A 14040-nucleotide genomic window follows, 5' to 3' on the forward strand; every position below is an offset into this window, starting at 1 on the left:
TATTAAGATGACAGACTTTCTACTTTTTATGATTAATGATTTATTATTTATGATAATGTACTGCTGCATGTTAGTCACTCAAAATGAAGATTGATATGGCCATCAACATATAAAAACACTGGCTACATTCACAAACAGCGTTTTCATAAATTAATGCCTCCATCAAGTGTTGGTCTCGGAATCTGGAAGTGGGGTAGAGTAGGGTGATTTGGGTTGGGTATTTTTGAAAGCACTGAAACACTATAGAAAAATACTGTGCATGTTAAGAAGGATGATGGATAAGATCTGCTTCTCTCCGTGTCTGTCCACCCTCCCTCCACACTTATGCCCTCACTGCGTGGTGACTGACATTTCTGAGTCTGTCGGGATTCTTTCTTGTTTTACTGTCCTCACCTGTCAAAAAGAAACAGTATAGTAATAAAGGACAATACTTCTGTTGTCATAAGCAATTTACCACCATATACTGTACAGAACTTTGGAAATCAGATGTGTATTGCCTGCTGCTGTTTGTATTACTTTTCTGTGTCCCGGAATAAGAGATTATGACGGAATCCATCTATAATTAAGCAAAACTTTCAAGCCATAGGTTGCTTGAATCTCAAAAGGAACAATACCTTTATCACTGTCATGGACTAAGTCAAAATCTTTGCTTGATTTTACACCTCTGAATTAGAAGGTGGGTTTTAAAATCTGGATCAGGATTTTGAAATTCCCATTTAAGTACAGTGTTTAAGTATTTTCATGGGGTACCATCACAATTCATGTGATAGGGTGTGGAATCAAGCTGTATAAAAGCAATAGTCTATTGTTGCCCTACAGTAGGGTCACAGGTCTTTAAAGGCAAAGCCAGCATTATGTAATTATTTTATTAAGATATACTGCTTCACTTGACATTCGAGAGAAAATGTGACACAGATGTGACTGAATGATCTTAAATGTAGAGCAAAAGATGTGGTATGTAATTGCATAAAGGTTTCAATAGCTCTCAGACTTGTGTGGACTGGAAAGACGCTGTGTTGACAGAGGAGATGTTCCCAGTATACTTGCGTGGTCCTCCTCATCACAGCATCCAAAAATTTGACCAGCTAAGTTATTTATCAGTGATACCCTGTTAATTTCAATGGGAGTTAGATGTCTAGCTAGGGAGTCAGAGGCTGAGTGCTTACATCCCTTCCATCTGACCAGGCAGCAGGACAGTCTCTTGAGACCTGCTTTCCAGACAGAATTCAGACAGAAATTGGAGCTTCTGGTTGCTTATTAAATGCCGTCCTCTGTTCTCTCCCTTTGAGTAGGCAATACGAGCTGCATCTCTCACTTGTGTGAGTTAACGGCGTCTGCAGTCAGCTTTGACTGAGGTGATTTTCAAACAGGGCATTGCTGGAGGGATTGAACAAACTAACTGGACATCATGAAACAAGTGAGTTAGCTATCTCTGTGGTGCGTGCTCCTGCAACTTGCTAACTCAGTCTGTAGCATAAAGCAATTCACACCTGCACTGATTTTTTTTTCAATGACATATTATTTCTTGTTTTTCTTCACTATAACTAGGCAAGTTATGTATTCCATAGTAATAATTATTTGCCCTGTGTTAAAATGTCTTTCTTTTCATACATAAATTTTCTAAAAATGTGAAATTCGACTCAATCGTTTTCAAGTCCTAAGAGCAGCCTCTGCTAATGCATGAGGAAATTGTTTCTCCGTTTTTCCAACAGAGGCAACAGTTTGCGTTGCCTGCCCGTGAGTAGTTGGCGAGGACGATTCAGCTGCGGTGCGTGTGGCACATGGAGAAATAGGCAATCCTTCACTGCCTGTACGTTTTAAGTGTGGTCAACGTCAAAAGCATCTGGTACCGGGAATGATATAGATAAAACTGCAGTGATGTTACGGTCCTCTGTAAAAACTTCTGGTGATCCTTCTCAGAATAGCCCCATGCCCGTTCCATCATCAAATGTGAACGCTGCCCTACCGAAACTTGAACCCCCCTCGTTTTTGTGACACGATCTTTGAGGCAGGCGCTCGCTGCCCCAAGCCAGCGCTGTCCTGGGCGCGGGGAAGCGGCGTGACCTGCCCGGCCCCTGCCCGGCCCCACCCCGACCCGACCCGGGCGCAGGGAGCCGGGGGCCGCCTGGGCAGCCCCGCCTGGCCCGGGCTCCCCTCAGCCCCTCGCCCGCCGGCTTCCCCCTCACAGCCCCGGCCCCCGGGACCGAGCGGCGTCAGCGGCGGCCGCAACCAACCAGCGGCAGCCGGGAGCGCCCCCCCCGTCCCCTCCCCGCCCGATAAAAGCCGCGGGCCGGCGAGGCGGGACGGGGCGGCGGCGGCTCCTGTCAGCGCCGCGTCCCCGCTCCGCTCCCGGCAGCGCCGCGTCCCCCGCCCGGCCCTCGCCCGCCGCGCCCGCCGGGATGCTGCCCGTGGTCGCCGGGCTCCTCCTCGCCGTAGCCGCGGGCGGCCGGGGGGCGGCGGGGGAGCAGGAGAGCCCGCCGGGCAGCCGCTTCGTCTGCACCTCGCTGCCGCTGGACGCCGCCGGAGCCGGCTGCCCGCTGCCCCCCGTGCCCATGCAGGGCGGCGCGCTGCCCCCCGAGGAGGAGCTGAAAGCCACGGTGCTGCAGCTGCGGGAGACCGTCCTGCAGCAGAAGGAGACGATCGGGAGCCAGCGGGAGGCCATCCGGGAGCTCACCGGCAAGCTGAGCCGCTGCGAGAGCACCGACGGCAAGCCCTGGAAGAAGGAGATGGGCAAGGGCAAGGACACCATGGGCGACCTGCCGAGGGACCCGGCGCAGGTCATCGACCAGCTCAGCCGCACCATGCAGACCCTGAAGGACCGGCTGGAGAGCCTGGAGGTAGGGCCGGGCAGGCAGCCTTCCTCCTGCCCCAGCCTCCTGCCCGAGCCCCCCAGCACGACCCCAGCAGCACGCTTCGGCTGCGCGGAGCTCTGCGAGCTGGCTGGTCGCTTGGCTCGTGTCCCTTGAGGTCTTGGCTCATCCACTCGGCTTAATGGTAGCAGCCCGAAGGTCTTCTCTCCAAGCACGTTCTCAGCGTGGGGAGAGGTTATGCGGTTTTAGTGCTTGATTTCTGTGCTAATATGCCTAATTCTCTTTTCCTGGGAATGTGGCTTCACAGGGCTTGAGGTATAACGCTGACATCTGTAGCGATAAGACCTTGGCATATGGTGCTGAGCCAGCCAGTGGTGACAAGGAGTTTGCGTAGGGCAGGTTGTGAAGATGAGGTGATGGGTTTAGGGCTGGCATTGAATAAAATGAATGTGATTCTGTGTGACTGAATACAAAGGGGACTCGGTCCAAGCTTGCTGACAAAAGATTTCCATATGCTTTTGGGCAGTGCCTATGGTTGAGTGGCACTTGTGGAAACAATTTATAGAGTATTCCCACACGAATAGTGCTGGGCACTGTGTTTTGTCTTCCACACAGAGAGATCCGTAGGTGTCCTTTTGCTCTCCTCCAAGCATTCAGTGGTGCTTGGGAAGAGGATGGAGACTAACTTCCTAAAGGTTATTCTCTGAGGTCTAAACACTGAGGGCTGTTTTTCGGGTAGTTCTGAATGACCAGGTTGTGTAACATTATTGTTGCTGGGTTTCTGAGGCACCTTATGTTGGCTTTTTTCTTTTTTTTAAATGTTGTAGAAGGGACAGCCCACTACAGTAAGATGTAGGTAGGTGGAACTGTTGGTTTCCTGGTATGCTTAAAGATACCAGTGTTGCTTAACAAAGATTTTTGGTTATTGCAGTTTAAAGAAAAATGCTTTCACTGTTAGTATCTAAAGTTGATCTAAAGAGTATCTGACTCCATGCTCTGCAAGTCAAAACTGAGGAAACTAGTTTGGTAAATTTGCTTTAGAATTAGTTAAACTTTTTTTGTTGAAATAATAATTTTTCTATTTACGTAAGTTGGTAATGTCATTTGCAGTAAGTAAAGCAAAAATTGACTAATGTGCCACACATACCCATAGTAAAGGAAACCTGGCTTCCTACATTGATTTTATTGAACTTGAATGTATGAAGACTCCTTCATGTGAAACACTGGAAGCCTCTAACAAAAGTGCCCTTTTGTTTCAGGACCTGTTTTGCTACAGTGCTGATAAAAGCACTGAACATGACAAGCACTAAAAGGCAATGCCTCTTTTGTACTTGCCAGAGAACTCAGTGATCCTGCTTTCTTTCCTTTTAGTCAGAAACATATCTACATTTAACTTGTTGTTTTAGAAATGGCATTTTTTTCTTCTCCTTTCCCTTAAAGCACCAACTTCGAGCCAATGTGTCATATGCAGCACTGCCTAATGATCTTCGAGAGATGCTCCAGCGGAGACTTGGAGACCTAGAACGCCAGCTCCTGAGCAAAGTGGCTGAGCTTGAGGATGAAAAATCTTTGCTTCATAATGAGACATCAGCCCATCGGCAGAAGACAGAGACAGCCTTGAATGCATTGCTAGAAAGAGTGTCTGAATTAGAAAAAGGTAATTTGCACAAAACCTAAACACTTCCCCATGCTGATTTATTTTGTCTCCTCCCCCCTTCCAGCACACTAGTTTAAAGGTGTGTGTTGAGGGAAGGACAACAGCCTGTTTCTGGTTAAAGTACTGGACTGAATATTAGGTAACAGTGCAAATACTTAAATTCCTTTCTTCCTTCTGTCAGAGCCTTCCTGCATGGCTTTGGCTTTCTGTCTCTTATGTTGGCATATGTGAGTGTTTAGGATGAAATTCTTAGTGTTTGTGAGGTGGGAAGTTAAATAAAGAGGCAAGTGGAAATAGGAAGAAGTACAATATTGGTGTCAGGTAATTACCTGGGTAATGTCAAGTACACATCTAAGTAGAGCTGCCTTTATTTGAACTGAAAATAATATAGGCTAAGCTAATTAGCACAACTGCCTTTGATGTAATAAATGGTGTCTTTTGCCAGAACCGTTTCCTGCTACTTTGGAAATGTCACTGGTAGGATAAGGTTTTTCCTTCTATTACTGGATATGCCATTGAGTAACTGCAGGTAATTCAATTGTGTCCTATCTCAAGTACATAGCCTTTGGAGTTTGTAGTAGATTACACATGGTGCCACTGGGGGCACTCTCTTAATCCCAGACATTTAATGAGATACTTGGGTTAATTATTACTGAGATCCGTATGCTTGAGTAGGGTCCATTTATTTGAATTACAAAGGTCTGTGAAAATGAGCTGAAGAACAGAACTGTATTTCTGGAGTGATTATACACACCTACTGAGTAGACAGTGTAGGACTAGAGTACTGGTAAATATCACTGTCCAATCTTTAAATGATTTTTCCAAAGTGAATAGGCCTCGTCCTTAAAAGCAGAGTAATGGACATGCTTTCAAAATAGCATAAACATGCATATCTCATGAATTTTAAAATGAAGCCTAATGGATCCATTTGTATAATACTGCATTAATGTTTTCATTTTAAAAGTGTGAAGGCTAGGGAAAGAGGAAGAGGAGGAAGAACTCCTGTATAGACTCTGTCATTTAATGCTTTCCTGAGAGCTAAGATAAAACCTACACTGCAACTAAAATTCTGGAGAACTGGTGGCCTGTTAATGTCTTATGTGGCAAGTATTGCTAGTCCATGTCTCTGGAAGATGTGACTCATATCAGTAAGTCATCAGAAAGAGAAAGGCAGTAGTGGGAGAACAAGAATGTGTAATTTGCTTGGGCTAAAAATAGCCCCTTCCCAGCTTCCTTTTTTTTTTTTTTTTTTTTTTTTTTTTTGTATGTGTGTGGGGAAGAGAGAGGGCTGTCTTCGTATAAGTCTCCAGGGAAGTGAAGTATTTGGGCCAGCAACCAAGACACAGGCTTTCTTTTGGTTGTGTAATTTGCTGTCTGTTACAACACGGTTTGCTTAGCTGTTCTGTGCCTTTGGCTCCTCAGTCAAATCAAGGTGAGGGTAATAATGACCTAAGAACTTAATGAATCCGTAGATTAAATGCAGTCAGTACTTGAAGTGATCTGACATTTTTTGAAAACAGCATTTCTACAGTGCTTTTATTTTAAATGACATGCTGTTTAACATCTATTCCTGACAACTAACTGAAGTGCCATAAGCACCTGGTCATTCTGAGATTAAATGGAGGAAGAACTTACCTTCCAAGGTGGCAGTATGCATTCGGGATTTTTATCTGTCACTATGGCAGAAGTCTTTAGTTACCAGTGGAGCAGAAAAGCTTGAAGTTCATACAACTGTCCTGATTGCCAAAGTCTTCTGGTAATTTATACCAGTTATCTCCTTCAACTGAAGTATGTGTTTCAATAAAAAGCAGGACTGATGGGAGGACTGGTCCCGCAACTGGTAGCGCCTGGCCTTAAATGTGATGCATAATTTTGCTGGAAACACAGACAAGTCACTTGCTGTGTTTAAATCCAAACCCCTTTAAAAGGGAATAACAATATTTTTTGCCCACCTTGTCCACAATTAATTGAAATTCTTTAGGAAAATAATTTCATTTTTTATTGTGCATGTACACATTGCCCAGAACAGGGGAATCTTGGTACCATTTGGAGCTGTGGGTGTTTTCGAGTCATAAGGACAAACTGTAAAAGTGCAATTAAGATGAATATTGTTTGTTCTTTTCCAACCTATTATTGCTTCCTTAAGCTCTTTCACACAGTGACTAACGCTCTCAATGGAGTAAATTTTTTATTATTTTGACATTGGCTGTGCCAGCCTAGTGGAGGTTGCTCAACATTAGCCCGAAGACCCTACTTTTATTTGCTTATAAATTTGGAGTATTTCAGTTTTTGGGCTGTAAGGTCCTCAAGACAGATGCAAGCATCAGACAAGCTTTTTCTTCTTCCACCCCCTCTTTCTGTGAAAAATGCAGTCAAAACACTTCAGTTGCTTCTGAGAATCAGAACTGAAAGAATGCCAACAGTTTAAAAAATTCATATGAAAATTGTGGCAACCTTTTGTGACAGCAGCTCTTCATTCGGATTGGAGTGTGAAATTTGGCCATTTGGATTGAATTTGTTTTGGGAATGTGAGTAAAGGAAATGGGTGGGAATCAGGTTGTTAAAAGGATGAGGTTGACACTCTACTACAGAACTGTGGGGTTTTATTTTTTGGGCACAATGTGGGATTTCTCTCTTCCTTTTAATATACTTAAAATCTAAAAAATTACTTGCAAGTAACTACATCAGTGTCTAGTGTTTTGGTAGTTCACAAGTTTATATCACATTTTTCTTTGTCACTTTGAGCTTCAGCTTTATATTTGAGTTCAGAACTCCACTGGATTTGTCTATGGGTAGAAAACAGTTCTAAATTTAACTCTGCTTTTTGGAAGCTTTCTGGAATATATGATTTTTTTTGTTATTTCAGATTGGCCATCCAAATCAAGAGCATCAACCTGTTTCTCAGTCTGCTATCTATAAAATTGGGATACTGCTGCTAGCTCCCTATGTAGAAGTAATAGGAAAAGAAGCATCATTTTTGAAACACTGTTGTGCCTTAATAATGAGTATACTAGAGATTCACTGTTTAGTAACAGTAAATATGTTTTAAAACAGTTTGAATTGTGTGAGATAGGAAGGCCTCCAGCCATGAACTGAGCAATGAAGAAAGAAAATATTTAATAGCCTCTCATTAGTTGTATGCCATCTATTATTTCGCTCTGAGTGAGGAGGAAAAAGAATTAGCATGATGTATAGAAGATCTAGCTGTATTCTCTAACTGTGCTGCAAAATCAACATCACTAATCTTCAGTATATTTTTTTGTGTATCCTCTTCAACATGAGTAAAATTAAAGTTTCTCAATATAAATTATATTATTTTCCCAGTCTGAATTACATATACATATTGTTTTGTTTGATGCTATAGATTTTTCTTCTTCAATGTAATTCTAGGTAGTAGTGCATTTAAATCACCTGATGAATTCAAAGTGTCCCTTCCTCTTCGCACAAACTACTTGTATGGGAAGATCAAGAAGACTCTGCCAGAGCTGTATGCTTTTACGGTGTGCTTATGGCTGAGGTCAAGTGCTTCTCCTGGAATTGGCACTCCATTCTCATATGCTGTTCCTGGGCAGGCTAATGAAATTGTCCTCATAGAGTGGGGGAATAATCCAATTGAACTGCTAATTAATGATAAGGTAAGAATCCTTTTCACGTCTATATAGGCAGAATAACACTGCGTTTCTATGCCTGAACCCTTGGTACCTCTGCGGTAACTCATTCTCTCTGAGAGAGCCACCTCTGGGCCTTTGGGATGGTAGAAGAATGTGTACCCGTCTGTTGTTGCCCATCTGTTTGTTGCAAATTCATAAAAGTACTCTTAATAAAGTCAATTGGGATATGTATTTGGGTACTGAGGCAAGGCTGTGTGACATCTAGGTATGCACACACCTGTGTTTGTCCTCTCAAGTTAAAAGCAGATCTTGGCCTCTTGAATTTTGTATCCCATCATCTGTTTGGGAGGCATGTAACTGTGGCGGCTTTTATTATGTTTTGTGACTGAAACATCATTTGGAACATAACTTTTTCAGACTTACATCTAGATGCAGAAAGCAACATCTAATTGTCCCTCATGGCTTCACACCACTGATGTTTTTTGAGTTAGACCCGAAACAAGACCTGTTGAAACTCTGCATTAAAACAGACTGGATACTTCCTTCTTCATCACCATCTGCTTGGGTTAATTATAAAATGTAAATAGTTAAAGTGACTGGATTTGAATCAGTGTGAGCAGAACTAGATTCTTAACTTTGCCTAGGCTGTATTGTAGTGTAACTTGCCTTCAGGCACATCCCTTGTTTTCTTTGGCCTGTTAGGTTTCCTAGTAACTCACTGTTCTCTGAGGGATCAGGTGTTTATGAATTTACAGCACAACTCAGCTGGTTCAGTCACATGGATAGTTAAGGACTTGTAACAGTCCTACCATCCTGCCAAATCAATAAAACCGAAATCAGATTATCTTTAATGGCTTATGGAAAAGAAGGAGACTTGAGCATGCTTGTTTTTAGCAATAACTTTTCATCTCTTAACTATTATGTCAGTTGTACTAACATTCTGGTAAGTTTTTCTTTCTTCCACATCACAGCTGCTTAATAGCCCACTACGTTTGTGTCTTTATGTTGACTTGGGTAAGTTTTTAGATCAAAGTCCTGAAGGAACAGAATCCCTGCATAATAGCTTCCACAGCAGACTGAACTATTTGTTAGAGTTCTCACTGCAAATGGTGCAAGCAAAATGTAGACTTGAAGAGGAACTTAACATGAGCACTGGGTTGAAAGTTAGCAGTGAGATTTAAGTAAATGCAAATAAATATGCAGTATCACTGGGTTGACAGCAGCTTAGACTCTAGTACTTGTGTCTTGATTACAGATGAAACAAGGGCCTACATCTGGAATAAAAAGCATGCCCCTTTTCCTGAATACGGGAGAGCTGGGACAAAATAGGAAAATGTGGATTAGTATCTGCCCCTAAAGCTTATGCCTCTGCAGACAGTGGATAAATACGGACCCTTTACAAACATTGTGCTTGAACTGCCAGACTTGGTTTACAACATTCATTACTCTTTGTTTTTGTTGTTGTTGTTTTCTTTGTAGGTTGCCCAACTCCCTCTCTTCATTAGTGATGGAAAATGGCATCATATCTGTATTACATGGACAACAAGAGATGGAATGTGGGAGGCTTTTCAGGATGGAGAGAAGCTTGGCACTGGGGAGAATCTTGCTCCTTGGCATCCAATTAAACCTGGAGGCGTCTTGATCCTGGGTCAGGAACAGGTAAGTGAATGATTCTGTGTTCCAGGGTTGTGTTTTGTTTTGCTTAAGAAAAACAAAACAAAACCCCACAACACACACAACACCAGAAACAAACAAAAAGCCCAATAAAAAGGACAAAGGGAAATCAAGGACCCCCCCAACCAAACAGCAGCTGTGAGACAATTTGCTTGTAAATGCTTGGTCTTGTTGTATACGTAGTATCTGAAAGATTAAAACAGCAACAAACACTTAATATAATCATACTTTGTTATATTATGTTTAATTTATTAAATATTCAGAATATTCATGTTGCAACTCATTCCCACTCTTAATGCTACAAGGTGCAGCTAGGTCAATGATCTGGGTAATGCCTTAAGTGACATCCTTGGAGCTAGGTTGCTCAGTGCTAGCAACATGGCCACTGAAGTTTCAGAAAAGGAGAGAACTGGCCAGTGCTGTTGTGTAAGCACAATCAAAAAGGAGCTTCCTGAAAGCAGACCAAGGCTAATTGCTTTGAATTTTTTTAATTGAAGCCAAATTGGCCACCCCCCTTAGCACATTGCTGTTGTTTTTTTTCCCCTCCATCTCCTCATTATCCCAAAAATAGTCAGAATTTTAGTCCCAAAGCCCCAGATTAGACAAAATAAAGTATATATGGGGATGAGGGGACCAACAACTGTGGGCACTGGAGTGCTTGTGGGTATATTGGGATCTTCTATCCTGATAACCTATGTAAGTGCCAAGGGGAATTCCCTCTAGGCCAAGTTGTGTGGCTTTTCAGGTGTACACATCTTTACAGTAGTGGATCCTATCACTACTTTAGAAGTTGATGCCCACTTTAAAGATGAGTGGGAAAGGTATGAATTCTACATCATATATTTAGTTTCTCATTAAAGGTAGAGGTAAATAGCTCTCTTAAAGCAAATGCTAATAAAGTTTGAATATTAGTATTGCCAACAGACATTATTCATGAGGTTGAGGGTAAGTCCTTTCTGAATATGGGAAAAGAAGATTCAAAATCCCTTGATTTAGGCAATAGCTTAATGAGATATTAACTACGAGTTGTGTGGCTCTATTATCTTGGTGTTTTTCTCTATTTGTTCTTTGAATGATTATATATATATTATCCTAATAAAAATCATTGCTTGTAATGCATAGCAGGAAATATTCTTTCTCCAGGATTCCCAGGTTCACAACTGGGCAAGGCAATGAAGAATTAATTTTGTCCCGATGCTGATTTCAGTAGCTCCTTACCCATGACAAAAGTGACAGAATGGTAAATTCAGAATCCTAATACACTCTGTACGGCAGATGCTCCAGCTCACTATTAAATGGCTGGCAGCTTTTTCTGTAACTCTCTCTTGCCATTGCCTGTACTACGCTTGGCTCTGTCCTGTGCTATCAGTCCGATCACACTGTCCTTCAGTAGTGAGTTGAGCAAATGAACACTTCAGGCTTGTGCAGTAACAGTTGGCATTACTCATTTGGTTCAGCCAGCAGAAGCCTGTGTGTCCAGATCCAAAGATCCCATCTTGTAGTCCCTGCAGACCATTGGTCAAGGGCTGCAGTAACAGTTTAATCTATAGCTATAAAACTGTGAGTGATCTTACGCATCTATGTAGTTCTTGCTGAAGCTTTCTTGTGCCAAGCTTGCAAAATGGGTCCTAAATCAGCCTCAATATTTACAGCTGCCTTCCTGCTCTATTAACTGGGGGTAGGGTTAGTTAAGTGTAGCTGTAACTGTAGGTGACTGTATACCATTGTGTGATGATGTACAGTCACTACTGTTTGCTTTGAATTGTTTTGAACCATTTCAGACTGGAGCTTTTACCTGTTCCACACAATGACATCTTGCTCAAAGTAGCCCTTCTAGAAACTTGAAGTTGCTTGTCCCTGTCACTTACCTCTGTGCCTCCTTTTAGCCGCGTGGCTGTGGGTGGGAGGGTCTTCAAGTTTGATGAAGAAAATGCTGAAATAGTCTTCTCATCTAATCCTAATTCTTCTGTGCCTGAAGGACACAGTAGGAGGAAGATTTGATGCGACTCAAGCCTTCGTTGGGGAAATGAGCCAGTTCAATATATGGGACAGGGTTTTAAAAGCTGAAGACATCATGAATATTGCTAACTGCTCAACCAACATGCCTGGCAACATCATACCCTGGGTTGATAACAACGTTGATGTGTTTGGAGGTGCAACTAAATGGCCTGTGGAGACATGTGAAGAGCGTCTGCTAGATTTATAGCTGCAATTGTTCCCCATTCAAGTGCCCCCTTTAGTAGGACAATCTTCTGTGCAATGTAAAGCACTTATTTTTCTTTGTCCTTCCCTAACTCCTTAAAAAAATGAAATAAATTGCCTCAGTGGAAAAAAAAAAAAAAAACACACCATAGTTTTGGGGCATTGAGCCTGACAATGAAAGAAGCACTTCTTGTCTAGAGCAGCCCTTCTTTTCTTATGGGCTGATCCAGAAATATGCTTTGGCCTGCAGCCGCCTTTGGGTTAGGCCCAACTTTAGGACATCAGTTCTTCTGACAGGGATGGGGAGCAGTTATCAAAAGGGATAGTGTAGTTAACATGTTAATGTGCAGTGTTGACACAGCACGAAGACTAACAGGCTAAATGTGAATCCTTCCTTCCAGTCTATTGTCTCCCCTTCGAATTGAAGCCATTCTTTTTTAGCCCTTTTTAAAGAAATCACTTTATCCTTATATTACAGTGACTATGGTGCAACTGTGGATAGAGCAGAACAGCCACTGTCTGAGTGCAATGGTCTTGCTTCTTAATTTACAGTTCAGAAATCTTTATTTTATGGTAAGGAGGCAATGTATTTGACACATGCTATTCTAGTTCAATTTGCAGAAAGGGCTGTGTAATCAGCATAGCTCCACTGAAGTAGAGAAGCTTCAGGTAAGGCTCTGTCCCAAAGCCTGTCTTTCCCTAGCCAGGATCCCTGTATAGATGGTTGGATGAAAGATTGTATTTGTATTTTCTGTAGGCTGAATGTACTGAATTTGTAGTGACCTGGCTTGTAAACTTTTCTCTATTGTTTCTCTTGCTTTAGTCCATGTCTCTTCTTTAAATATAGAAGCTGTGATTAGGTGAATTTCTGTTTTCTTTTGCTTTGAAAGGCCTTTTTATGAGCAAGTGCCAAAGTTCAGTTTCAGCTTGCTAAGAATCACTATATATTTTTCCAACATAAGTCTTCTGCACTGTTTTCTATGTTATTATAATGGTCCTATGTAAAACGTGCTGGTTCTTTCAATTCTTGTTGACTGTCTCTCTTCTGTAAGCACTGGGCTGACTACTATATTTTTTCATTTTCTCTCAATATTTTGCAAACAATGTTGCTGTTTTCCTTGGCATTGATGTGACTACTTAGTTTGTGGCTCGCGGATAGCAAATGCACTGTACTGGGAAAGAGTTAATACTTTTGTTATTTAAAAGAAAAAGAATTTAAATGGGTGGGGAGGGGAAATTTATATAGCTATATATCATATTTTATTTTTCATATGTTTGAATTGTAAGAATAATATGGTGACAGTCCCATTTGTAGGATAAAGTTACATATTTCCATTAATATGTAGTATGCTGTTCTTAAAAGAAAATTCTTATAATGAACTTTTAATTAAAATGCAATGTAAAATGAGTCTCATAATTACTTTGTGGTCACACAAGACATTGAATGTTCTTTTTCATTACTGCTGTGAGTTCTGCTAATATTTCTCTAGACTGATAGAAGTACAGACCTAACAAATAGATTTTTCTGGAGTTGCCTTAATTCCCTATATGTCTTAAATCACAATCTGTGAACCAAAAGGGTCTTTGTGTGTGTGTGTGTGAGTTGTGTGTGTTACCTTACCTGGGGACCCTAGGGTGACTATATTTGGATGTGATGGGGTGTTGCAAGCTCTGAGATGTCACCTCCTGCTGTGATCAGACTAGTGCTTGTTTGTGGGGTGGCTCTGTGGGAGTGGGATGGGACACAGAGTTAATGTTTGTTCTTCATTTTTACAGTAGTGAGAAAGCAAAAGTATAAAAGTTTGCAGCTGGGTGAAAGTGCAGCTTGTAGGCATCTTAAGAGTCCCAAGCCAGTGTGAGAAGAACAGTTCAACAAACGGAATGAAGAAAATGTGGTAGCAGAGGCACTACATCTGTGCAAGTTTTAAAGTGTGGCGTCCACAGCATCTGACGGTAAACAAAATGCTCTGCTTGGTAAGCTAACAAGCTGATGGTGTTCTCTATAAGAGGAAATCAGCTGCAGCAGAAATATTTCTCCAGCTCTGACATTCTGACATCCTTCTCCAGCCATGGAGAGTTTGAGTTT

At 42.0% G+C, this 14040-nt stretch overlaps 1 protein-coding gene across 1 annotated transcript; it reads left to right on the forward strand.

Moving 5' to 3' along the window:
* Positions 1 to 2336: 2336 nt before the first annotated feature.
* NPTX2 (neuronal pentraxin 2) lies at positions 2337 to 13342 on the forward strand. The gene is made up of 5 exons (XM_082772193.1): positions 2337 to 2837; positions 4251 to 4467; positions 7858 to 8102; positions 9558 to 9737; positions 11731 to 13342. Exons 1-5 carry the CDS (start codon positions 2400 to 2402, stop codon positions 11956 to 11958), a joined length of 1308 nt encoding a protein of 435 aa, XP_082628319.1. The 5' UTR covers positions 2337 to 2399; the 3' UTR covers positions 11959 to 13342.
* The last annotated feature ends 698 nt before the right edge of the window (positions 13343 to 14040 follow it).

The sequence above is a fragment of the Aythya marila genome, assembly GCF_965140915.1.
Source record: "Aythya marila genome assembly, chromosome: 15".
Lineage (NCBI taxonomy): Eukaryota > Metazoa > Chordata > Aves > Anseriformes > Anatidae > Aythya > Aythya marila.

Coding starts and splice junctions, on each gene's coding strand:
- NPTX2 (XM_082772193.1), top strand. CDS start 2,400: ATGCTGCCCGTGGTCGCCGGGCTCCTCCTCGCCGTAGCCGCGGGCGGC. Junction 2,838..4,250: donor ACCGGCTGGAGAGCCTGGAG/GTAGGGCCGGGC, acceptor TTTCCCTTAAAG/CACCAACTTCGAGCCAATGT. Junction 4,468..7,857: donor AGTGTCTGAATTAGAAAAAG/GTAATTTGCACA, acceptor ATGTAATTCTAG/GTAGTAGTGCATTTAAATCA.